The sequence below is a fragment of the Delphinus delphis genome, chromosome 1, assembly GCF_949987515.2.
Source record: "Delphinus delphis chromosome 1, mDelDel1.2, whole genome shotgun sequence".
NCBI lineage: Eukaryota > Metazoa > Chordata > Mammalia > Artiodactyla > Delphinidae > Delphinus > Delphinus delphis.
Window position 1 is genome coordinate 134,142,859 of NC_082683.1, and position 24,422 is coordinate 134,167,280.

General features: G+C 35.5%; 1 protein-coding gene across 2 annotated transcripts in view; it reads left to right on the forward strand.

Annotated features, from left to right (window-relative positions):
* The window catches only part of RALGPS2 (Ral GEF with PH domain and SH3 binding motif 2), a 163,836-nt gene that overhangs the window by 118,537 nt on the left and 20,877 nt on the right, over positions 1-24,422 (forward strand). For both annotated transcript variants that reach the window (XM_060034574.1, XM_060034565.1), the window contains exons 9-14: positions 4,129-4,266; positions 5,361-5,451; positions 9,534-9,601; positions 10,995-11,130; positions 11,925-12,076; positions 21,708-21,762. In XM_060034574.1, the coding sequence (XP_059890557.1) occupies positions 4,129-4,266; positions 5,361-5,451; positions 9,534-9,601; positions 10,995-11,130; positions 11,925-12,076; positions 21,708-21,762 (640 nt within the window). The remainder of the gene's footprint in view (positions 1-4,128; positions 4,267-5,360; positions 5,452-9,533; positions 9,602-10,994; positions 11,131-11,924; positions 12,077-21,707; positions 21,763-24,422) is intronic.

Consider the following 24,422-nt stretch of genomic DNA (forward strand, 5'->3'; position numbering starts at 1 on the left):
TGTGCTTTCCCCTCTTCGTTGCCTTACCTTGTGCTAAGTTCTCTTTCTCAGGCCCTACCATCAACTGTTTGTTGATCAACATCCTTTATTTAAAGTCAGCTTACAATAGTTTCTACTTATTTCACAGAACTAATTATTTCTTAAATTCCTATGACATACATAGGTATAGCAGGGGTTCCATACTCTAAGGCCTACAAATGCTCACAACAAGAATGAAGCAGGTAATGTATATAAGTGAAGTAAACCAGAAGTAAGAGAGCAGAAGAAAATAGGGTTATGACAAACTGGCATCCTCAATGACTCGTATAATGGTATCTACACCCTTCTCAGCTATACCTCATTGTTGCCAGATCTCCCCCCCGCCCTTTTTTAAGGAAAAGAGGGTCATATGTAGATATGTCTTATGGTATTTCCTGATTTTAAAAACATTGGGACAGCTTCTAGCCTCTGATTTATATTATATAATATATTACTTGATCATTCAGTGATCATATTATATTCACTAATAGCTTAATCTGGAAAAATACGAGATAGTAAGCTCCTCCTGAGCTCTTTGCTTGAGCTATTTAAAGCAGTTAATAATATCACTAACCAAGGTTGGAAAGTGGAATGGCAGGTGTTTAGGGACAAATAATGGTTAGTTTGGCATGTTAAATTGAAAATGAAAGTCAGGAGGTGTGTTCTATACAGAGGTTTGGAAAGTCATCGGCAATTAGGTGACAGTTGAAGCCTCAGAAGTAAGATAATCCAGAAAAAGTACATGCAGAGTGAAAAGATTAGTGACAGAACCATGGGGAATGCCAATTCCAGGGAACATGAGGGAAAAGAAGAATGGTGGGAGGGTGGACGCGAGGAAGGTTCAAGCCAGTAAAGACCAAGAAACAAAGGGAATAGTATAAATACTGCAGAGAGACTGAGCAGAAGGGAGGAGACCAAGAGAGATGTCTAAAGCTTTAGTAATGAGGAGATCATGTATGCCTTTGCCAGAATAAGTTTCAGCAATGAGATAGATGTGGATTTCAGATTATCTACAAGTGTTAGCATGTGTGGATCAGTAGAAACTTATGTACTGTCAGTGGGAGTATGGATTGATATAGCTTTAAAAACAACGTGGCGCTGTCTTGTAAAGTTGAACATTATAATGTAAGACATACATGTATGTATATATCTGTATAGATCTCTGCTAGAGAAATTCTTGTACGTGCGCACCAGGAGACATTTACAAGAATGTCTGTAGCAACAAGGAGGGAGGGGGCAAGTAACTCAAAACTCTATCAAATAAAATGAATAAGTAAATTGTGATATAGTTACATATTAGTTTATTCTCAATTTAAGGAATTACAGCTGTACCTAACATGAGTAAGTCTTAGAAACAAAATAGTGAGTAAGGCAAAGCAATCAAAAACCATATTTTTAAAAATTGATATAACAACCACTTTAAAATCACTTACTGTGTACCCATTCTAACTTTACTGATATTATTTAATTTAATCACACATATATAAAGTATGATTTTTTAAAGCTCAAAAATAAGCAAAAGTAAAATAATACATTGTGCAGGAATACAGACAGGTGCCTCAAAAAATAAACAAGGGAATAATCTTAAAATTCGGAATAGTTGGTTACCTCTAGACAGGAGGCAGGGAGATAACATAGGGAAAGAGCATGTAGATGATGCAGCAGTACTGAGGTTGTAGTTCTTAAGTTGACTGGTATTTATTACATTGTTTGATAACAACCAATATTATGTGTTAAACTGTTATTTTTTAAAAGGTAAAATTATGCTTCTCATGCAAAATGAATACATGTCAAATGTTTTGTTTAAATCATTAAATGTATAAGGGAATCAGGAAGCTATTACAGCCACTTCAAGGGAGAATTCAAAGTATCACACATACATGCAGGCAGTCAGGAATGCTGAAATGAATTTACAGATAGTTGCAAAACTGGTCAACATCCACGGGGCAATCATCAGTTACATCCCACTGGACATAATTCATTGGTATTTTTATGGACAAGAATTTGTATTTTACAAGTTTTCAACAACTTACAGAGTTGTAAAATAGCTCAGGCCAAAAGGAGGCACTGAAGAGAGGATATACCTAGTAATCATTTTTGCCTATTCCAAAGTCTGTCACAATTTTCCTGACCCAAGTAAACTTTTATATGTACCAAATATTACATAAAAATAGAATGAAGGATAAAAAAGGTAAGTGTACTAATCTGTGTTTCTCTTTCAATGTGTTTGTTGAAAGAGGGAGGGGCAAGGGTTCTATCTTGAGGAGGGGATCAGATTTAAAGGAAGGGTGGCTTTGATTTTGTTTTCTTAAATAGAGGAGATTTAAATGTGTGCATTGGCTTTGGGAAAGGAGTCATTGGAGGGTGAGTGATAGTGAAGGCAACAGTGGACATTCTAGAGGAGGCAGTAGCGATTATGTTCAAAATCGCAGGTTAGATTTGGAGAGAGGAAGGGAATTCTCCTTCCTCTAAGATGTGAGGAAAAGGAAGGGAGCCAGGCTATAGATTTATTTGAAGTCATAAAAAATGAAGTTGAGAATCTCTAAAGAAAAAGAAGTATTTATGATAAGTGGCTTAAAGAATACAGTTAAGATTTACTGAATGGAATAGGAATGATACTAGGATGAATAAAAGGATTGCCATGCCAGCCTTTTACATTGTGTTAAGCGCTAATTGTCTGAAAATCCTGGTCAGGATCTTCATTTTTTTAGAGTGCAAGATAGAGCAACCGCCTGAATGAGTTTATAGTCTTGAGCAGATAAGATATAAAGACAAAAGATTTTCAATAAGATTATAAAGTCTTAAAAATGATCAAGTGAATGGTATAGATACTGTATGAGTTTGTAACAGAGTGTAATAGAAAATAAAATAAAAAAAACTTGGGCTACAAGTGTATACTCTGAGATCCAGCTCTGTCACTAACAGTTTACAGGGCATTAGCCACTTCCTTAATATCTGTGGACCTTAGAGTATTCACCTATAAAAAGAGGGGTTTAGACTAGACAGTTTCTAAATTGCTTTCTTGGAATCTGTGAAAAAACTAAAGAACAGTTGACACTGACCTGGATATAAGATATGATTTAAATGGGCAGAGTTGAGGCTAGGTCTCATTTAAGATGGAAGAAGTGGCATGAGAAAAAACATAGGGCTTATTTGGAAGGCAATGAGTACATCATTTTAGTTGCATTTACTCTGAGAGTTCATGAATGGGCAGTAATGAGGAGAAAGTAGGAAAGTGTATTTTTCTCTCCAGCTGTAGTTGTCTTTTACACTTTACATGTGCATAGTAAACTCTCAGGAAATATTTTTTATAGATGTGACCTTGCATATCCAGAACTAGTACAACCAAATTATTTGGGGGTATATGTTCTTTTTGTTGGTACAGAGAAAGGGCAAGGTTAACTTCAATTTGTAGTCACATGAACTGTTTCAAAGACACAGCTGTTAATCTTTGAAACAAGATGTTTCTGCCAGAATGAGACAAATTTCAAAGTAATTAAGACTCAAGTGACAGTTATCAACTTAAGGCAAGGGGGTATAGAACTAATATTAAGTAACTACCCTATGGCCAGGTAGTGGTTAGGCTGGCTAACTTAAAACTTCAGGCTAGGGCTTCCCTGGTGGCGCAGTGGTTGAGAGTCCGCCTGCCGATGCAGGGGACACGGGTTTGTGCCCCGGTCCGGGAGGATCCCACATGCCACGGAGCGGCTGGGCCCGTGAGCCATGGCCGCTGAGCCTGTGCGTCCGGAGCCTGTGCTCCGCAACGGGAGAGGCCACAACAGTGAGAGGCCCGCGTACCGCAAAAAAGAGCCAGTTCAGGAGCTCAGTTTCTTTCCATTAAGACCCATAGGTAGGTAGGTACTGGAGTTTCTAACTCCAGCCTCAAGCCGTATTTTAAAATGGTATGATAAGAGGACATTTACAGAAGACATACTTGCATGTCTGACCCCAACTCTACAGAAATCTAGGCCTCAGTGGTCATGTTTTAACAAGGCTGCAATGTATTAATAATGATACATTCTAAATATGGCATATACTGAAATACAGCTATAAACTATACTCTTCCAAACTATAAGTAGGAAAACACTCATTTATCTAATGTCATTTCAGGTATCTACCTGTCAGATTTAACATACATTGATTCAGCATACCCATCAACTGGCAGCATTCTAGAAAATGAGCAAAGATCAAATTTGATGAACAACATCCTTAGAATAATTTCTGATTTACAGCAGTCCTGTGAATATGGTGAGTTTCTGATAATGGTATGATTCATTTACACAGGTTGATGGCCACTTTTCACACAACAGGGAACATCATCCTAATATAAAGGAAAATAATGATTGTATCATTTCACTGTTTAACATTTAGCATCTTGTTTAAGATCTTGCTTTTAAGGAATTGAAGTATTTCATATTTAAAATGCTAAGTTTTATCTTTTGCTTTTCTGTTATTTTGTAGCAACTTTGCTAACATAATTTTCACAATTATTTTCTATTCTCTTCATCTCATTTGATCTCCCCGATCTATTATGTAAATAGTTCTTTTATTTAGTTAGTTAGGGAGGGAGCTGAGACCCTTGATCCTAGTTAACAGTTGACTAGCTTTCTTGAGTCCTATGTTGAGTAAAAATAACCAATTTTTGTGCAAGATGTATTTTATGGAAACACATTTATAGAAAGAGCTTTTGCAAACCCAAATGATTCGAAAAAAAATGTTTTAATGTTTCAAAATGTTTGGATGCTTTCAGTTTGATAGGGAATAAAGATAGACTATTATAGCTATATAATTTTTATGGTGTTTAAAAACCGTGAGTTTACATTATCTGAAAGCTATATCAAATAATCTCTTGTTTTATACTTTTCTCAATTTTTTTTAACGTAACATCAAATTGTAATGTTAAATTAATCATATTTGAAATTTCTAAGTAGGGAAGAAAAAACTACTTTACAGATGTGAGCCAGGCTTCTTGAAAAATAAAAAACCTAAAGAGCCTTACATCTTGTATTTAGATGAGGTTTGAATATAAATCACAATGATGTCTCTGATTTTTTTCCATGAAGTTTCTCAAGTACGTGGGACTTTGTAAATGGGGCTATTGGGGTTTTTTCTTCTTCTTCTTCTTTTTTAATCTATACAAACAATATACAACTGTAGTTTTCTAAATTACCTCCAGTTTTACATTAAATAACATTTACCTCAGTAATGTCCTTCTAGAGTTCATTTAAATTTCGGTGCCATGTGGCCTTAATTTACCTTTAAATATATTTTTCTCAGCTTAACTTTAAAAATTCTGCCTAAGATGTACTTTATCAGATAATTATTTATCACATTTTGCCTAGATATCCCCATGTTGCCTCACGTCCAAAAATACCTGAACTCCGTTCAGTATATAGAAGAACTACAAAAGTTTGTGGAAGATGATAATTACAAGTAGGTTGGATCTTCAGAAGTGGTTTGTATAACTTTGTCCTGTCCTCCACCCTTTCATCACCGTGTATTTAAACATCGAAATCCTACATCTTATCATGCATATGCCTAATCCAGTTGTACATTTACAATGGTAAAGGTTATTTACGTGTATTTCTTTTTAATCACTTGATGTGATTGAGCCAATATACAAGTACCTCCTCTGTTCTTCCATTAAAAAGCATTTCATGTTTCTCAAGCTGTTGAGAGCTGATGTTTGGTAGTTCTAGTTTTAAATTTTTTCCTTTCTCTCTAAATTCAAGCATTAAATCTTTATGGAAATTTATCTTTGAATAGGCTGAAAAATTAATGAAACAGTCTGTGAATAGAAAAATTACTCCTTTTTTAGTGGTAATTTTTTTTTTTTTTTTTTTTTTTTTTTGCGGTACAAGGGCCTCTCACTGTTGTGGCCTCTCCCGCTGCGGAGCACAGGCTCCGGACGTGCAGGCCCAGCGGCCACGGCTCACGGGCCCAGCCGCTCCGCGGCACGCGGGATCCTCCCGGACCGGGGCACGAACCCGTGTCCCCTGCATCGGCAGGCGGACCCCCAACCACTGCACCACCAGGGAAGCCCTTTAGTGGTAATTTTTAACACAATTTTGAACTCGTTTTCAGTTGTTTTTGTGTATTGAGAGAATATTGAACCTTCTGCGCTCCGGGTTAGAGACATTTGTTCAGTATAGCACCACACTTGCCCTTTTTTCTACTCAAATCCTTCTTCATTAAAGATTTTTAAACTTACTTTTAAGACAGCTGATATCCATTTCCTTTTCCTTAACCATCCACAGTCCTGCCCAAGGGAGGAAGGATTTTTTAAATCATTAACCCTTTTTTATTTTTCAGTGGTGAGCTATACATCATGACTGCCAGGTTTTTTTCCAAAAGATAGGAGGATAAAGAGCTTATTTCTCTTGAGACTTGTCATCTTCCTTGTAGCTTCATTTGTTAATTTCAAAATTTTGTGCTGTTCCCAAGCTTTCAAATTTAACTTGGTATCTTCCACAAATATTTTTTCCAGTAAAAGGTTATACTTTAAAATTTTATCGAAGTGAAAGACTAGGTTATTTTTCAGTATTAATGCATTATATAAAATTTTTCTTATGCCGTATGATAGTGATGATCAACTTCCTTGTTCCCTAAGTTTCAATAATTTTTAAAGAATTCTGCAGTACAGAATTAGTACCAATAAAAGACTAGCAATTCTGGAAAACAACTAGCAATAACTTTTCTTCTAATATTAAATATATTAAGAAGCTCTGTATTTATACTTAAATGTATCTAAACCTTTATTAATGTTTTAAAACACCTTTATTGCCACCTTCTCCACCATACCATATTATTACCACTTTATATTTCTATATCAATTTTTATTTTACAGAATATTTTCTCAGGGTAATTCAGTTGAAAATGTATGAAGTCAGTGGATCGGCTTTTTAAGGTTGGAGTTGTTTCACAGATCTGATGTTGGCCTAGCTTGTAAGCTTCTTGAGTTTGATGGTCTGTGTCATATTTATCACTATTTCTTCCATCTCTCTAATTACTGACATAGCACAAAACACTCATGTTTTGTCCAATTACGTACAGAAGATTATCTTAAAACTCAAAATATGAGTAAGTACTTAGTAAAATTTCTATATCCGGCTCAAGAAACTTAATGGATTTAAAAGAAGTTAAAGTTTATTCAGTAGAAATGAAGTCTAAGAAATTGTTGCATAATTATAGAGGATGGTGAATTTTAACTCTAAAAGGATAGAGTTGGCCAGTTAAGCCATTAAGTAGTTTTAGCTGTCTGTAACCTGACATATTATAAGATAGCTTCATTTTGGTAGGAAAGCGATGCTATTATACTGATTTTTGTTTTCATGAGTAGCTAAAACTCAAGCAGCCTTCTCATTATATTCATTAACAAATATTTATTCAGCTTTTGGTATTGACGAGTTATTGTGCTAGCTGCTGGGATTACAAAAGTAAGATCTTGTTCTTGCCCTTAAGAAGCTCAGTCTAATGCAAAATACATCCACAAAACAAATAATTACGAAACAATTCAAACAGTACTATACTAGAGATGTGCCCAGGATGCTATGGGAACATAGATGAGAGGAGACCTAACTCAGCTTTAAGTGGGAAAAGTGAAGAGAAAAGAAACATGAACAGCTTGAGGTGACATTATTACCTGAGGCTGCATCTGAACCGGTGAGTCGGAGTTAGCTCCACATGAAGAGTTAAGAAAGGTGTTCCAGGGTTTGGAAATGATCAAAGGAATAGGGTGGGAAACTTTGTTTGCTTGGGGAACTACAAGTCTCTTGGTGGTGTTGGAGCATCATATGGGGAACTGAAGAAGATAGTGTTTTCCTAAAGATACAGTTGTATTGCACGAGCCTACCGATTAAATGTGTTGAAAATCAGAGCATTTTAACATAAGAACCATTAAGGTGATAAGTTAGAAAAAAAATGTTTTTTTATGATGAAAGATTTAAATAAAAATGATACTTCATTTATCCATAGGCCTCTGTTTTCGGCAACTTCATCTATATAGGCAGCCAATATCAATATTACAAATTACATGTGTATGTTTTAATTGGGGTGAAAATCTTTCAAAGTTATTTCATTTTAATACTGAGCATAATATCTTTTCTCAGTGAATCAGCATCACTGTTATATATAGTGTTTTGATGATGATACAGGCAACTGACACTGACTAGCCTTCACTGCTGTGCTGTTTAAATGCTTCGGCTTTTATACTGCTCTTGGTTATCAGCTGATATTGATAGCAATGTGATTCTCCCATAGCCTTCTTTCTGTCCCTTTCTATTTTGGTTCTGTGTTAGGAAATTGTACTTGTTTTGTTTACTTCTTTGTCTTCCACCTACTAAACTGTGAGCTTCAGAAGGGAGGAGACACCATGTCTACCTTAGTCTCCATTATATTCCAGTGCTGAGAGCACAGTGCCCGACACAAAACAGGTGTTCAGTGAATGAATGCAGCATAGTCTGGCGCCCAAATAATTAAAGTCAACGACTCTGTAAAAAGAAAAAGAGCAGAGAGTTCTGGTTAATCAAAACATCTGTTCAATACATGCATTTGACATGGTCAAATAATTGGAATACAATTATATATAATTTCTTCTTTAGGATATCAAAGAAATACAAGTTAAGAACCTATAATAGATTTATCATTATAATATCATGTATGATATCATTTGTATTGCGCGGTTTCATTGTCCAGTTCCAGTTGGTGAACGCTAAAAAATAAAAAGTCTTTATTAATTTCCAGACAAATGCTTAATAGTAATACAGAGTACACCAAAGTGTATTTCATGGACTACATCAAAATATTTTCTACAACTGCTTTAGTATCCTATTTCCTGAAACAGTTTCCACTGATAGGAATTATAATCTCTTTTTGCCATGGAACTCAAAACTGATATTTTATCCTAAATGGAACTTAAGTACCAACTAACAAACTTTGACTTAGGAAAGGGATTTATCCTGGATTTTGTAAATAACCTTTTTATTTGTGTAGATAGATCTCTCTTCTGATAAGTTGAGTTGGTTGTTTTTTTTGGATGGTTACTTTTAAATAAGGTGTTTTTTAAATTTTCAGTGTTACAGAGGCCATTAGCCCACCCAGTAAAGATTCTAGAAAGAATTTGCATAATATATTTAATAATATATGTGAAAGTTACTGAATTTAATTGTCAAGTATCAGTATAACCTCAAGTTAAATCACCTTTTAGCTATTCATCAAATATCTTTAAATGTGTTGAATTGTTTGGCAACATTGGGGTCGTTTGGGGAGATTTCTCTGATTTTAAATATGAGTTTTTGATGTTTTTTTCCCTCCCTAATATATCCTGGAATCACCGTAAGATCAGCTTTGTATGAAAGAGAAAGGAGACTTAATTAAAGATTGCTCTTGAAGAAAAATATATAGCTGAGATTATTTTATAAAAATGTTTTAAGGTTTTTGGTAGAAAATACATGATTTTAATATTATTTTGTCAAATATTAATCATTTTATGTGCTTTGTTTCTTTTTGAAATTCAGGCTTTCATTAAAGATAGAACCAGGGACAAGCACACCACGTTCTGCTGCTTCCAGGGAGGATTTAGTAGGTTAGTGCAGCTTTCTCTCATTACCGAGTAATAAACCAGATAACCTAATAAGAAAGAATACACTCCAAAGTGAATAACACTTAGCACATTTTATTCTGCATGCACAGTTTTCTTTTTGGTATTAAAATATGTCCGTTTTTCTGTTGGTTTTCTTGTTTAATCAGAAACTCCTTACTTGTAGTTTGTACAAATAAATACATACAAATAAATACAAATAAATTTATAAATAAATATGCCAACTAATCAAGAAAAATAGATATAACCAACAGAAAATAATAAGTGTTTATGAATATTGACTCTTTTTTTAGTTAAGAATACACTGTCCTAGGCAACAAGGCTTGATTACATTAGAAATTTCTGTGGTCTAAGTGGGAAATTCTAATTTGAATAATTATAAGAGTCAATTTTAGTGGCTTAATTTTTTTTTTAATTTCACTCTAATACTGGACCAAGTACTGAAAATATTAAAAATAGTGTTAGTCCCTTAATTTTTATCTGTTGCATTACAATGGGGATTTATATGTATATCACACATAATCAAAAATATAAAATTGAAGAGAATTATTTATTTTTTAAGAATTCATAAGTAATAACCTTTTTAAAATTCTAAAACAGACCTTGGCACTAAGCTTTATATTATTGTATATTCTAAAAATATTTGGAGACCCATCTAATGAGGTATGAAGGAAGTGAGGGAACAAAGCCATGACAGTGTCTCAGGGGAAGAGTACTCCAAGCAGAGGAAGTCATTTCAGTCTAAATCTGTTTAAGTTTGCTTTTCTTTCCAGTCTTAAAGTGATACTTTGCAAATCTGTACATTTTTGAGTTCCACTTTTTTAATTCCCATAAGCTTGAACAGTGTCAATATAGATTTAAATTCTAACTTGAATGCTTGACCTACCTACCCTACGCATTTTTTATCTAAGAAGAAGCTGAAACTAAGAGTGAAGAAGTAATGTGTAAAATTAAATGAGCACTGAACTAGGATTCAGAAGACCTGAGTGTTTAGTCCAGGTTTCATCTGTGATATGAGATCCTTACCCCTTCTCTTCTAATTCTGCTGCTTCTTCTGTAAATGGGGAGGATATTTATACTGGCTACTTAGTGCAAGTAAAATAGATAGAAATTAATGGATATTGTATGTATTGAGGTTTGTGTTTTAGGATTCAGAAAATAAATATTTCTCTTGTTCAGTCTATTAAATAGAATTAATATTAAATTTTAAACCACACTTTATATTTCATATCAAAGGATTACAAATAAAACAATTTTTTTAAACCATGTAACAATTTCTTTCCCTCTCCCTCTCCCTCTCCCTGTGTGTGTGTGTCTATGTCTGTGTCTGTGTCTATGTCTGTGTGTCTCTCTCTCTCTTTTTTAATTTAACCCTTAGGTCCTGAAGTAGGAGCATCTCCACAAAGTGGAAGAAAAAGTGTGGCAGCTGAAGGAGCCTTGCTACCACAGACACCACCATCCCCTCGGAACCTGATTCCACATGGACATAGGAAGTGCCATAGCTTGGGTTATAAGTCAGCATTTTTAATTTTATCTTTCAAATTTTTGTGGTTTTTTTTAAGTTGGCTTTCTTTTCTATTTATTTTACTAGTTGGACAGAAAATAGTGTCCTTGCATAGTTTTATTTGTGTAACAGTAGTCTTTTTCTGATTTAGTAAAATATCTTGTTTGCATAAAGGCATTTATTTCTTCCTTTACCTTAATTTGGAAATGAGCTTTTTCCAACAGTGCCTTCACATCTGGGGGAGAGAAATGAACATTACAGATCATCATCATAAATAAAATCAGGAAAGCAATATACCATTTTCATTTTAAATTATCATAAGTATCAAGAGTGATCACTTATCTTAACCCAAATAAGTCACTGTAAATGAAGCCTATAAAAATTGTTCTTTTTATTCCTAAATATAAAGAAAGGGAAACTGATTTTTTGTTTAGCTTTGCAAGATTGTTTTCTCAAAATGGAGCCCAAGGTTCACCTTTGTCATGATTTTTGTGAAAATTTAATAGCTATTTTCCAAAAGTGAATGTGAAAACAATTTTTAATGTACCCAAGAATCAAGATAAAATTAAAGTATTCTCTGTTACATAGGAAGATATGGCCTAGTTTCCTAAAAAGCTTTCCCTAAACTGTTAGTTTGAGGCTCTCATGATAAAATCTGTGTGTTCATTAGTATGAGAGTTCGGAAGTAAGTTCAGGATAGCAGGTAAATCTTTTATATCCTGAATCTTTATATAAGAGTATCTTTTATATCCTGAATTAGTAACAGTAATAAAAGATATGAAAAATATTTCTCTTTGTTTCCAGTTTCATTCATAAAATGAACACAGCAGAGTTTAAGAGTGCAACGTTCCCAAATGCAGGGCCAAGACATCTATTAGATGATAGCGTCATGGAGCCCCATGCACCATCTCGAGGCCAAGCTGAAAGCTCTACTCTTTCTAGTGGAATATCAATAGGTGAGAAATAATTCTCTGAGAGGATTCCAACTTAATGAAAAATAAGATTTTTAATAAAACTCAGCTGGGAATGAGTAATTAACCCTACTACAAGTAGAAAAAAATTGATAAAAGCTAAGTAGCAAAGTAGATAATGAGATGATACTACTAGTAGCTACTGAAGTTAATAATTCGTAATTGTTTGAAAAGTGCTTGATGGTTTGACTTCAAAGGGGGAGGCATTTGAGGAATGGTGAGAAGAGAACATGTGCTGATTGAATTGGTTACTGCATGTAGTTGGAATGTGGGAATGAGGAAAAGGGCAGATCAAGTATGACTCTCGGTTTCTTAGATTAAGCAACTAGTTAGATGGTGGTGCTGTTACCAAGGCAGAGAACACTAGAAGAGCAGCCATTTGTAAATGTCGAGGTATTTGTGAAGGATGACTAGGTTTGGGGAATTAAGAATTATGTTTTGGACATGTTTGGTCCATATTGAGTTGTCAGGTAGGTAATTGAATGTATGAATCTGGCGCTTAATGGGGTGAGGTCAGGTTTGTAGATACACGTATAAGAATTAGCATATTTATAGTATTTCAAGCCATGAGACTGGATGAGGTCACCTAGGGAGAGAATGTAAATAAATAAGAAAGACATTCTAACATTTGGAAGTGTGATTTTAAAAAAAATATTGCTTCTTTTAATGGTGGACCATCAAAGGAAACTTCAAAGGAAAAAAACAGTGTGGTATCACAAAAGCCCAGTAGAGGAGGTGTCTCTGAAGGGCAGGAAGTGTTGAATGTATCAATATAAAGTGCACAGAAGAGAAGTAAGGTGAGAATGGGAGTTGATCACTGGATTTGGCAAGATCAAAGTCACTGGGTGCCTCAGATGGTGGGGGGTGGAGCACCAGCAACGTCGAAGACGCATCAGCCAGGGTGAGCGTGATGATGACGTAGCTTTCAAGAGTGGGTTCCTTGGTTTGAATGTCTGAAAAGCTTGTGGCAGGTTTTCAACAGGTGCAAGTATTGAAAGATCTGATTCTCAAGTACAACCCTTCAGTGATCCCAAAGGGTAACAACACTCCCAGAGCCACTGCAAGATTTACTTGATGTTACAAAGAAAAAGAAACAATTTTCTCTAACATGTCCTGACTTTTATTTAGCCTCCTCCAAAGCATCGACAGTCTGCAGTCAGAACCCAGTTCATTGCACTGACATTCTTCGGATGTTCTCTCAGAAGGTTCAGTTTAGCCTGAGGTCTCACTGCCACAAATGTGGTCGCCCCCCCCATTCAGGCACCGGAAGCACCATAAAGCAGTTGTCGTTGTCAACATCGTTATCATACTAGGGTTACCAAGAGAGAAGAACCGGGGTTTTGGGGCTTGGTGCTCCGGCTGGGTGTCGGGCCTGAGCCTTGGAGGTGGGAGAGCCAAGTCCAGGACGTTGGACCACCAGAGACCTCCAGGCCCCATGTAATATTAATTGGCAAGAGCTCTCCTAGAGATCTCCAGCTCAACCCTAAGACCCAACTCCACCCAACAGCCAGCAAGCTCCAGTACTGGAGGCCCCACGCCAAACAACTATCAAGACAGGAACACAACCACACGCATTAGCAGACAGGCTGCCTAAAGTCATGCTAAGTTCACAGACACCCCAAAACACACCACCGGACTCAGCCCTGCCCACCAGAGGGACAAGATCTAGCCCCACCCACCAGAACACAGGCACCAGTCCCCCCAGCCAGGAAGCCTACACAGGCCCCTGAACCAACCAAACCCACTGGGGGCAGACACCAGAAATAAGAAGAAAAATGAACCTGCAGGCAGCGAAAAGGAGACCCCAAACACAATAAGCTAAACAAAATGAGAAGACAGAGAAATATGCAGCAGATGAAGGAGCAAGGTAAAAACCCACCATCCCAAACAAATGAAGAGGAAATAGGCAGTCTACCTGAAAACGAATTCAGAGTGATGATCGTAAAAATGATCCAAAATCTCGGAAATACAATGGAGAAAATACAAGAAATGTTTAACGAGGACCTAGAAGAACTAAAGAGCAGACAAACAGTGATGAACAACACAATAAATGAAATTAAAGATACTCTAGAAGGAATCAGTGCAGAATAACTGAGACAGAAAAACGGATAAGTGACCGGGAAGATAGAATAGTGGAAATAACTGCCACAGAGCAGAATAAAGAAAAAAGAAGGAAAAGAATTGAGGACAGTCCCAGAGACCTCTGGGACAACATTAAACGCACCAACATTCAAATGATAGGGGTCCCAGAAGAAGAGAAAAAGAAAGGGTCTGAGAAAATATTTGAAGAGATTGTCCAAAACTTCCCAAACATGGGAAGGGAAATAGTCAAGTCCAGGAAGCTCAGAGAGTCCCATACAGGAAAAACCCAAGGAGAAACATGCCGAGACACATATTAATCAAACTATCAAAAATTACATACAAAGAAAAAATACTAAAAGCAGCAAGGGAAAAGCAACAAACAACATACAAAAGAATTCCCATATGGTTAACAGCTGATCTTTCAGCAGAAACTCTGCAAGCCAGAAGGGAGTGGCAGGACCTATTTAAAGTGATGAAGGAGGAAAACCTACAACCAAGATTAGTCTACCCAGCAAGAATCTCATTCAGATTCGACAGAGAAATTAAAACCTTTACAGACAAGCAAAAGCTAAGAGAATTCAGCACCACCAAACCACCTTTACAACAAATGCTAAAGGAACTTCTCTGGGCAGGAAACACAAGAGAAGGAACAGACCAATAAAAATGAAAGCAAAACAGTTAAGAAAATGGTGATATGAACATACATACATATCGATAATTATGTAATAGGAACATACATACATATCGATAATTACCTTAAATGTGAATGGATTAAATGCTCCAACCAAAAGACACAGGCTTGCTGATTGGATACAAAAATAAGATCCATATATATACTGTCAACAAGAGACCCACTTCAGACCTAAGGACACATACAGACTGAAAGTGAGGGGATGGAGAAAGATATTCCATGCAAATGGAAATCAAAAGAAAGCTGGAGTAGCAATTCTCATATCAGACAAAATAGAGTTTAAAATAAAAACTATTACAAGAGACAAAGAAGGACACTACATAATGATCAAGGGATCCATCCAAGAAGATAATGTAACAATTGTAAATATTTATGCACCCAACATAGGAGCACCTCAATACATAAGGCAAATGCTAACAGCCATAAAAGGGGAAATTGACAGTTACAATCACAGTAGGGGACTTTAACACCCTGCTTACACCAATGCACAGCTCATCCAAAATGAAAATAAATAAGGAAACACAAGCTTTAAATGACACAGTAGACCAGATGGACTTAATTGATATTTATAGGACAGTCCATCCAAAAATAATAGAATACACTTTCTTCTAAAGTGCTCATGGAACATTCTCCAGAATAGATCATATCTTGGGTCACAAATCAAGCCTCGGTAAATTTAAGAAAACTGAAATCATATCAACTATCTTTTCCACCCCCAGTGCTATGAGACTAGATAGCAGGAAAAAAAACTAAATTACAGGAAAAAAACTAAAAAGTACAAACCCATGGAGGCTAAACAATACACTACTAAATAACCAAGAGATCACTGAAGAAATCAAAGAGGAAATCAAAAAATACCTAGAAACAAATGACAATGAAAACACGACGACCCAAAACCTATGGGATACAGCAAAAGCAGTTCTAAGAGGGAAGTTTATAGCTGTACAATCCTACCTCAAGAAACAAGAAAAATCTCAAATAAACAACCTAACCTTACATCTAAAGCAATTAGAGAAAGAAGAATAAAAGAACCCCGAAGTTAGCAGAAGGAAAGAAATCATAAAGGTCAGATCAGAAGTAAATGAAAAAGAAACAAAGAAAACAATAGCAAAGATCAATAAAACTAAAAGCTGGTTCTTTAAGAAGATAAAATTGATAAGCCATTAGCCAGACTCATCAGGAAAAAGGAGAAGACATAAATCAACAGAATTAGAAATGAAAAAGGAAAAGTAACAACTGACACTGCAGAAATGCAAAGGATCATGACAGAGTACTACAGACAGCTATATGCCAATAAAATGGATAACCTGGAAGAAATGGACAAATTCTTAGAAAAGTACAACCCTCCAAGACTGAACCAGGAAGAAATAGAAAATATGGACAGACCAATCACAAGCACTGAAATTGAAACTGTGATTAAAAGTCTTCCAACAAACAAAAGCCCAGGACAGGTGGCTTCACAGGTGAATTCTATCAAACATTTAGAGAAGAGCTAACACCTGTCCTTCTCAAACTCTTCCAAAATATAGCACAGGGAGGAACACTCCCAAACTCATTCTGTGAGGCCACCATCACCCTGATACCAAAACCAGACAAAGATGTCACAAAAAAAGAAAACTACAGGCCAGTATCACTGATGAACATAGGTGCAAAAATCCTCAACAAAATACTAGCAAACAGAATCCAACAGCACATTTAAAGGATCATACACCATGATCAAGTGGCGTTTTTCCCAGGAATGCAAGCATTCTTTAATATATGCAAATCAGTCAATGTGATACACCATATTAACAAACTGAAGGATAAAAACCATATGATAATCTCAATAGATGCAGAAAAAGCTTTTGACAAAATTCAACACCAATTTATGATAAAAACTCTCCAGAAATTGGGCATAGAGGGAACCTACCTCAATGTAATAAAGGCCATATATGACAAACCCACAGCCAACATCATTCTCAGTGGTGAAAAACTGAAACCATTTCCTCTAAGATCAGGAACAAGACAAGGGTGCCCACTCTCTCCACTGTTATTCAACTGAGTTTTCAAAGCTTTAGCCACGGCAATCAGAGAAGAAAAAGAAATAAAAGGAATCCAAATCGGAAAAAAAGAAGTAAAGCTGTCACTGTTTGCAGATGACATGATACTATACACAGAGAATCCTAAAGATACCACCAGAAAACTACTAGAGCTAATCAATGAATTTGGTTAAGTAGCAGGATACAAAAGTAATGCACAGAAATCTCCTGTATTCCTATACACTAACAACAAAAAATCAGAAAGAAAAATTAAGGAAACACTCCCATTTACCATTGGAACAAAAAGAATAAAGTACCTAGGAATAAACTGACCTAAGGAGAGAAAAGACCTGTATGCAGAAAACTGTAAGACACTGATGAAAGAAGTCAAAGGCGATACAAACAGATGGAGAGATGCACCATGTTCTTGGATTGGAAGAATCAACATTGTGAAAATGACTATACTACCCAAAGCAATCTACAGATTCAATGCAATCTTTATCAAACTACCAATGGGGGCCTTCCCTGGTGGCACAGTGGTTGAGAGTCCGCCTGCCGATGCAGGGGACACGGGTTCGTGACCTGGTCCGGGAAGATCCCACATGCCACGGAGAGGCTGGGCCCGTGAGCCATGGCCACTGAGCCTGCGTGTCCGGAGCCTGTGCTCCGCGACGGGAGAGGCCAGAACAGTGAGAGGCCCACGTACCGCTAAAAAAAAAAAAAAAAAAATCTGTTTAGCAATCAAACTACCAATGGCATTTTTCACAGAACTAGAACAAAAAATTTTACAATTCGTATGGAGACAAAAAAGACCCCAAATAGCCAAAGCAATCTTGAGAAAGAAAAACGGAGCTGGAGGAATCAGCCTCCCTCACTTCAGACTATACTACAAAACTACAGTAATCAAGACAGTATGGTACTGGCACAAAAACAGAAATATAGATCAATGGAACAGGATAGAAAGCCCAGAGATAGAAAACCCACAGACCTATGGTCACCTTATCTTTGACAAAGGAAGCAAGAATATACAGTGGAGAAAAGACAGCCTCTTCAATAAGTAGTGCTGGGAAAACTGGACAGCTACATGTAAAAGAATGAATTTAGAACACTTCCTAACACCATACACAAAAATAAACTCAAAAAGGATTAAAGACCTAAATCTAAGGCCAGACACTACAAAACTCTTAGAGGAAAACAGAGGCAGAACACTCTGTGACATAAATCACAGCAAGATCCTTTTTGACCCACCTCCTAGAGTAATGGAAAAAGAAACAAAAGTAAACAAATGGGTCCTAATGAAACTTAAAAGCTTTTGCACAGCGAAGGAAACCATAAACTAGACAAAAAGACAACCCTCAGAGTGGGAGAAAATATTTTCAAACAAAGCAACTGACAGGATTAATCTCCAAAATATACGAGTAGCTCATGCAGCTCAATAACAAAAAAACAAACAACCCAATCCAAAAATGGGCAGAAGAGCTAAATAGACATTTCTCCAAAGAAGATACACAGAGTGCCAACAAACACATGAAAGAATGCTCAACATCATTAATCATTAGAGAAATGCAAATCAAAACTACAATGAGATATCATCTCACACCGGTCAGAATGGCCATCATCAAAAAATCTAGAAACAAATGCTGGAGAGGGTGTGGAGAAAAGGGAACCCTCTTGCACTGTTGGTAAGAATGTAAACTGATGAGCCACTATGGAGAACAGTATGGAGGTTCCTTAAAAAACTAAAAATAGAGCTACCATATGACCCAGCAATCCCACTACTGGGCATATACCCGGAGAAAGCTGTAATTCAGGAGGAGACATGTCGCACAATGTTCACTGCAGCATTAATTACAATAAATAGCCAGGACATGGAAGCAACCTAAATGTCCATCAACAGATGAATGGATAAAGAAGATGTGGCACATATGTACAATGGAATATTACTCAGCCATAAAAAGAAACGAAATTGAGTTATTTGTAGTGAGGTGGATGGATGGACCTAGAGTCTGTCATACAGAGTGAAGTAAGTCAGAAAGAGAAAAACAAATATCGTATGCTAACGCGTATATATGGAATCTAAAAGAAAAAAAAATGATTCTGAGGAACCTAGTGGCAGGACAGGAATGAAGACGCACGCAGACGTAGAGAATGGATTTGAGGACACGGGGCCGGGGGAGAAGCTGGGACAAAGTGAGAGAGTGGCATTGACATTTGGTATACAGTACCAAATGTAAAATAGATAGCTAGTGGGAAACAGCTGCATAGCACAGGGAGATCAGCTAGGTGCTTTTACCACCTAGAGGGGTGGGATAGGGAGGGTGGGAGGAAGACACAAGAGGGAGGGGATATTGGGGTATATGTATACATATAGCTGATTCTCTTTGTTATACAGCAGAAACTAACACTACATTGTAAAGCAATTATGCTCCAATAAAGATGTAAAAGAAACAAAAAAAAGTCACTTGGTGACCTTGACAAGATTTGCTTTATAGAGTAGTATGGGCAAAGCTTGGAGATTGGAGAATGAGAGGTAAGGAAATAGGGATAGCTATTATGGAGTGGGAGCAGAAAATTGGGACTGGAAAAGGATGTGAGATTGAGAGGAATTTGTTTGGTTTTACTTCCTAAACTTTTATTTATTTTCTGAACCTTCTAGATGAGCATTATTTCTTTGGATGTTTGGAGTTAGGAAATCTCCATACAGTGTTATTTTTATTTTTAAAAGGAATAATGGAGGAAAATGTCTTCTTCTGTGATTAATTGCCAGGTTTCTCAAAGGCTAAGCCTATTATAATTAATACGATCATTTCAATATTGATGAACAGTCAATAGAAAGAAATGTAGGAGTTCATTTTCTTGAACATGTTGACTTCCTTTAACGCTTGAGAGTTTCAAACCCTGAAAGTGAAATTGCTTTGGAGCTGGAATGCTCCATTCAGCAGTTTTATTCCAATATTCCCCTTTTTATAAATACAAATGATTAAATGATGACAAAATTTACAAAACAGAAGACAAGTTGGCCTCTTGAAGTACATCTCTGTTAATACTGTGAATTGCCTATATGTAAATATCAACCTCAATCTGAAAAAATGATACACAGAATAATTTTGCAAAAAAGAGAGGAAGAACCTTTTTCCAATTAAAAATGTGTTACACTTACGGAATTTAGCCTGTCACTTTAAGCCAAAAATAGTAATTTTAAAAATTACAGCTCTCAATTCAGTACAGAATATTTGGCTTTTCTGTAATACTTATCATAAGTATTATAATGATTATTATTCTCTATTTGTGGCTTTTACTTTCCATAGATGTTCTTTTTGTTACCACAAGATAGTTATTTCATTCCATTAGAGTTAGTGTCTTAGTTTAGAGACCTGTCTTTTAGAATAAGAAGAGGCTAATTCAATTTTTGCCTTTGTATTTATTGTTTAATTATTCCAAGGCTAAGGAGATAAGCAGAGATTGTTACATCTTTGTTTATAAATTTAAAACATTAGACATAGGCATTACCTTCCAGGGTGTTTGCTTTAAAACATTCTGAAAAGAAAGTCTATAACCATAGATGGTAATTGTTAATACACACACGCAATTCATAATCACAAAAAGGTTTTTTCCTCAGCTGTAACTTTTACATACAATATTAATATATCCCTTGGAGGCTTTGAGAAAGTACTCTGGAGAAATTCACCAGTGCTTGGGACTATGGCCTCTAACGTTTTTTAACATGGTATATATGTCCTAGGTAACCTAAAGTAGTCTTGCCCAGATAAAGGAGGTGTATCCACTCTGAACTTCATGCTTCTGGAAGAAACTTTTATTTTCTACAAATAAGTCATACTAACTATGCTTAAATTTTCAGTCTTTATCACATAATTCTACATCAAAAGATAACCTACAAGACCCCACTGCCAGCGACAGATTACTTCCAGTTTCTTATCTGAACCACACAACCAGAAAATTACTTCAGTGACTGTTACTCAGTTCTTCAAAGAATGGGACATAACTCATGCCATTCTAAATGCATGGAAGAGGTGTTATTCCATCACATATAATGGGTTCCTTATAGTAGTCAAGTTTGAGCCTCTCACAGAAACCTGGTTGTGAAAGTCTGATAGACGATTCAACTTGATACATAAGGGACGTATTAATTATTGATTTTATTGAGAGCCAGTATTATCTTTAAAATAACTTTTAAATCAACCTAAGCTGTTTTAGATTCTCCAAATTCTTTCCCCTCAGATTAAGCTAATTTAAAACTTTCTATTTTAACTGATATTCTGGGTCTCTTAAGAGAAACTTTTACATTGTTATGGCACCTTTTTTTTTTTTTTTCCTGAATTTAAGGATTCTGTCCTCTTCTGCCTTGTCCCCAAAGGCAAAAATTGAACGTCATTAAGCTTTTTTATCCTTAGGGTAGTAATGGGTTTTTAAAAAAGTACAAAGGGAAGTAGTATACCATGAACCTGTAAGAAATGCATAATTATATTGGTCTTAAATTATGGCAAACCTAATAAGGAAAAATTTTGTGCTTATGTACATTCTCTGGTGGTAGGAAAAGTGTTTACTAATGAATTTAAGCCGTAACTATACATGCAAAAATGTTTTATGCTATTTTGTTATTTTGGGTAGTCTTGTCAACTCTATTCTAATGTATTGCAAAATAAATCAAGCACATGATTATTAGAATGAAGAATTGATATGTGGATGTTCACCCACAAATAATGTGACTGTCATTTTATAAGCACCGTTAGAGTATTTATTTTTAAAAGACAACATCCAAACCCTAATTACGATGTTTAAAAAATAAGATAACTTTTGATTTTAGGTAGCAGTGATGGCTCTGAACTAAGTGAAGAGACTTCATGGCCTGCTTTTGAAAGGTAAGAAAAATTGCCCATTTAAACTATTTTGAGTTTATTTTGTCTGTCTTAAAGTATATGATAATGTGAATTTAAAGACATAATATTTATCACATATCTCCAAGGGAGTATTTTAGGCTTCCTGCTGGTGGCAAAAAAAAAAAAAGTTAATATTTAAGCCTGGAATTTAGTGTTACCTAGTAAAGACATGTTTATTTGGAGGCTTGACACATATATTTGAATTTTAGTACATTTTAAATTGTAACTTAAAAATAATAATAACCAATCACAGCATACCTACATATGTGTACAAAAAAATTATTTCCTTAAATTATGGTTCATTTAAGTAATTTTAAGGCATTTAGTGGAGTGGTCAGCTTCATTCATTCTCAGTTAATTTGTCAAGAGCAAAATGACTTAGTAAATTTTAAATTATACTGTAAGTAAAGCAGCTAAAAGTTTGAATTTAAATTGTCATTAATTCAAAGTTTGCACAAAGCACACAGATTTGTACTGAAATAATGTAAGTCATGTTCTGTTTTCTTTTCCTTGATGCTTTAAGCTGTAAGATCTGTCATCTGCTTGTGGCAAATATGCCATATTGATCTTCCAAAATAAGATTTTTCTAAAAACGTAGTCAAACAGTGTAAATAATTGTTATTTTAAAAATATCCATTAGAATTTTACTGTCTTTGACCATTTCCATTCTGCCATTGTCATATTAAGATACTTGAATCATGAGCAAAATAATTGCTCCCTTTTGTATATAAACTAAGCAATCTAAGTTTCTAAGCAACAAGATTAGATTGAATTTTGAATGTCATGTTAAAATTGATGAAGTTGAATATATTCAGTTACCTAACTCCCTGTCAGTCACTTTTTAATAGAAAACAATTATACTAACTATATATTTGAAATTGAACTATACATACTTGAATTGGTTAATTTCATGATGTAACTGGAAAATTAGATCCTTGTTCTTGAAACTTAATAAAGATTTCTCACCATTATGTGATTAAGATTTTACTTGCAAATCTAATATTTCAAACTGCTTTTGAACCTTTCTACTCTAATTGTCAGTGTTCCTAAGTTTTGTTCTCTTTGTTTTGGGGGATTTTTAACAATTTGTTTTTACATATTATTTCTCTTTCAACTCTTTCAATCTCTTTATTTGGGTTTGCCTGAAACAGGAAAAACACAAGAGTTGCCTCTGGCTTGCTGTCTGTACAAATTGTCTTATTAGTTCTTTCCCTCTAGTAAGAACATAATATCATCAGATGTTGATTTCAGAGTGTACTGTATTTAAGTAAGAAACATTGATGAACAGAATTGTTCCTCAAATCGCATGAGTTATGAGCGAGTAACCAGAATGGTGTTGTGTTAAATAATCTGTTCTTATCCCAGCAGGTTACTTATGAAGATGGTATTTAACAGTATTAACCTTCACATCTCAAAACAGTATTTTTCTTTTGACAGAAGTTTTGCTTTGCAGATATTTGCAGCCAAAAGCATGTACTGTGCTTGTGCCAAGTTTAAATCAGTGGCTCTTGGGACATTTTGAGAGCAAATTAATGCTGCCCAGCAAGACTCAGACATGAAATATTAAAAAGTGAATAAAGAACTAGGATTTAAAATGCTACCTGTGGATAGTGAACTTCGAAAATAGACATCAAATATGTTGCCCCTTAAGTTGATAAAATAATACTTTCTGTTTTAAATATCATTTATCAACAGTGCTACTTTTGGCTTTTCCTAGGCAAAGAAGTAACAGTGTTTCTACGTGTGTGTGTGTGTGTGTGTGTATGTGTGTTTATTTCCTTTGTTAAGTATCACATGCCATTTTGGATGAATATTAACTCATACCATTTTTATCATTTATTGGCTTTATCATGTATTCATTTTAATTGATGTGGAAATAGAAGACTGCCTTATTTATTACTCAGTTCATCTCTTTTGGTAGTTTTCTTGGATTTTATATAAAAGAAAGGAAAATAAGGTGTTTAAGCCACATTACTTTTTTTTTTTTTTTTTTTTTTTTTTTTGCGGTATGCGGGCCTCTCACTGTTGTGGCCTCTCCCGTTGCGGAGCACAGGCTCCGGACGCGCAGGCTCAACGGCCATGGCTCACGGTCCTAGCCGCTCCGCGGCATGTGGGATCCTCCCGGACCGGGGCACGAACCCGTGTCCCCTGCATCAGCAGGTGGACTCTCAACCACTGTGCCACCAGGGAAGCCCTAAGCCACATTACTTTTAAGTTTATAGGTCACATTGCTTTTAGTTGTCTTTATAGGGACATACAATAAAAATTTATTGTTATATAAATCCAGGTATCATATTTAAAGTGGAATCCAAGAACTGGAATATGAACAAAAGGATATTTTAAGTATTTTTCAGGCTTTGATAGTGTTTGGTTATAAATACCTCTTTAATTATTTTAGCAGATTTGTGAAAGTGAATGTATATAAATATATGGTTCGAACTAATAAACACCTTTAAGTATTTATAGTCAATAGTAGAAGAAACAATAATTTGAAATTTATGCTGTATGCTTTAAAAAAAGAAAGAGGAGCAATCACATACTATCCTTTTGTAGGATTTAGAAAGCTGTATTACACAAAGAAATTATTATGCTGTTCTAGGTTATTGATGATGATTGTGTGAGTAAAAGTAATATATACAATT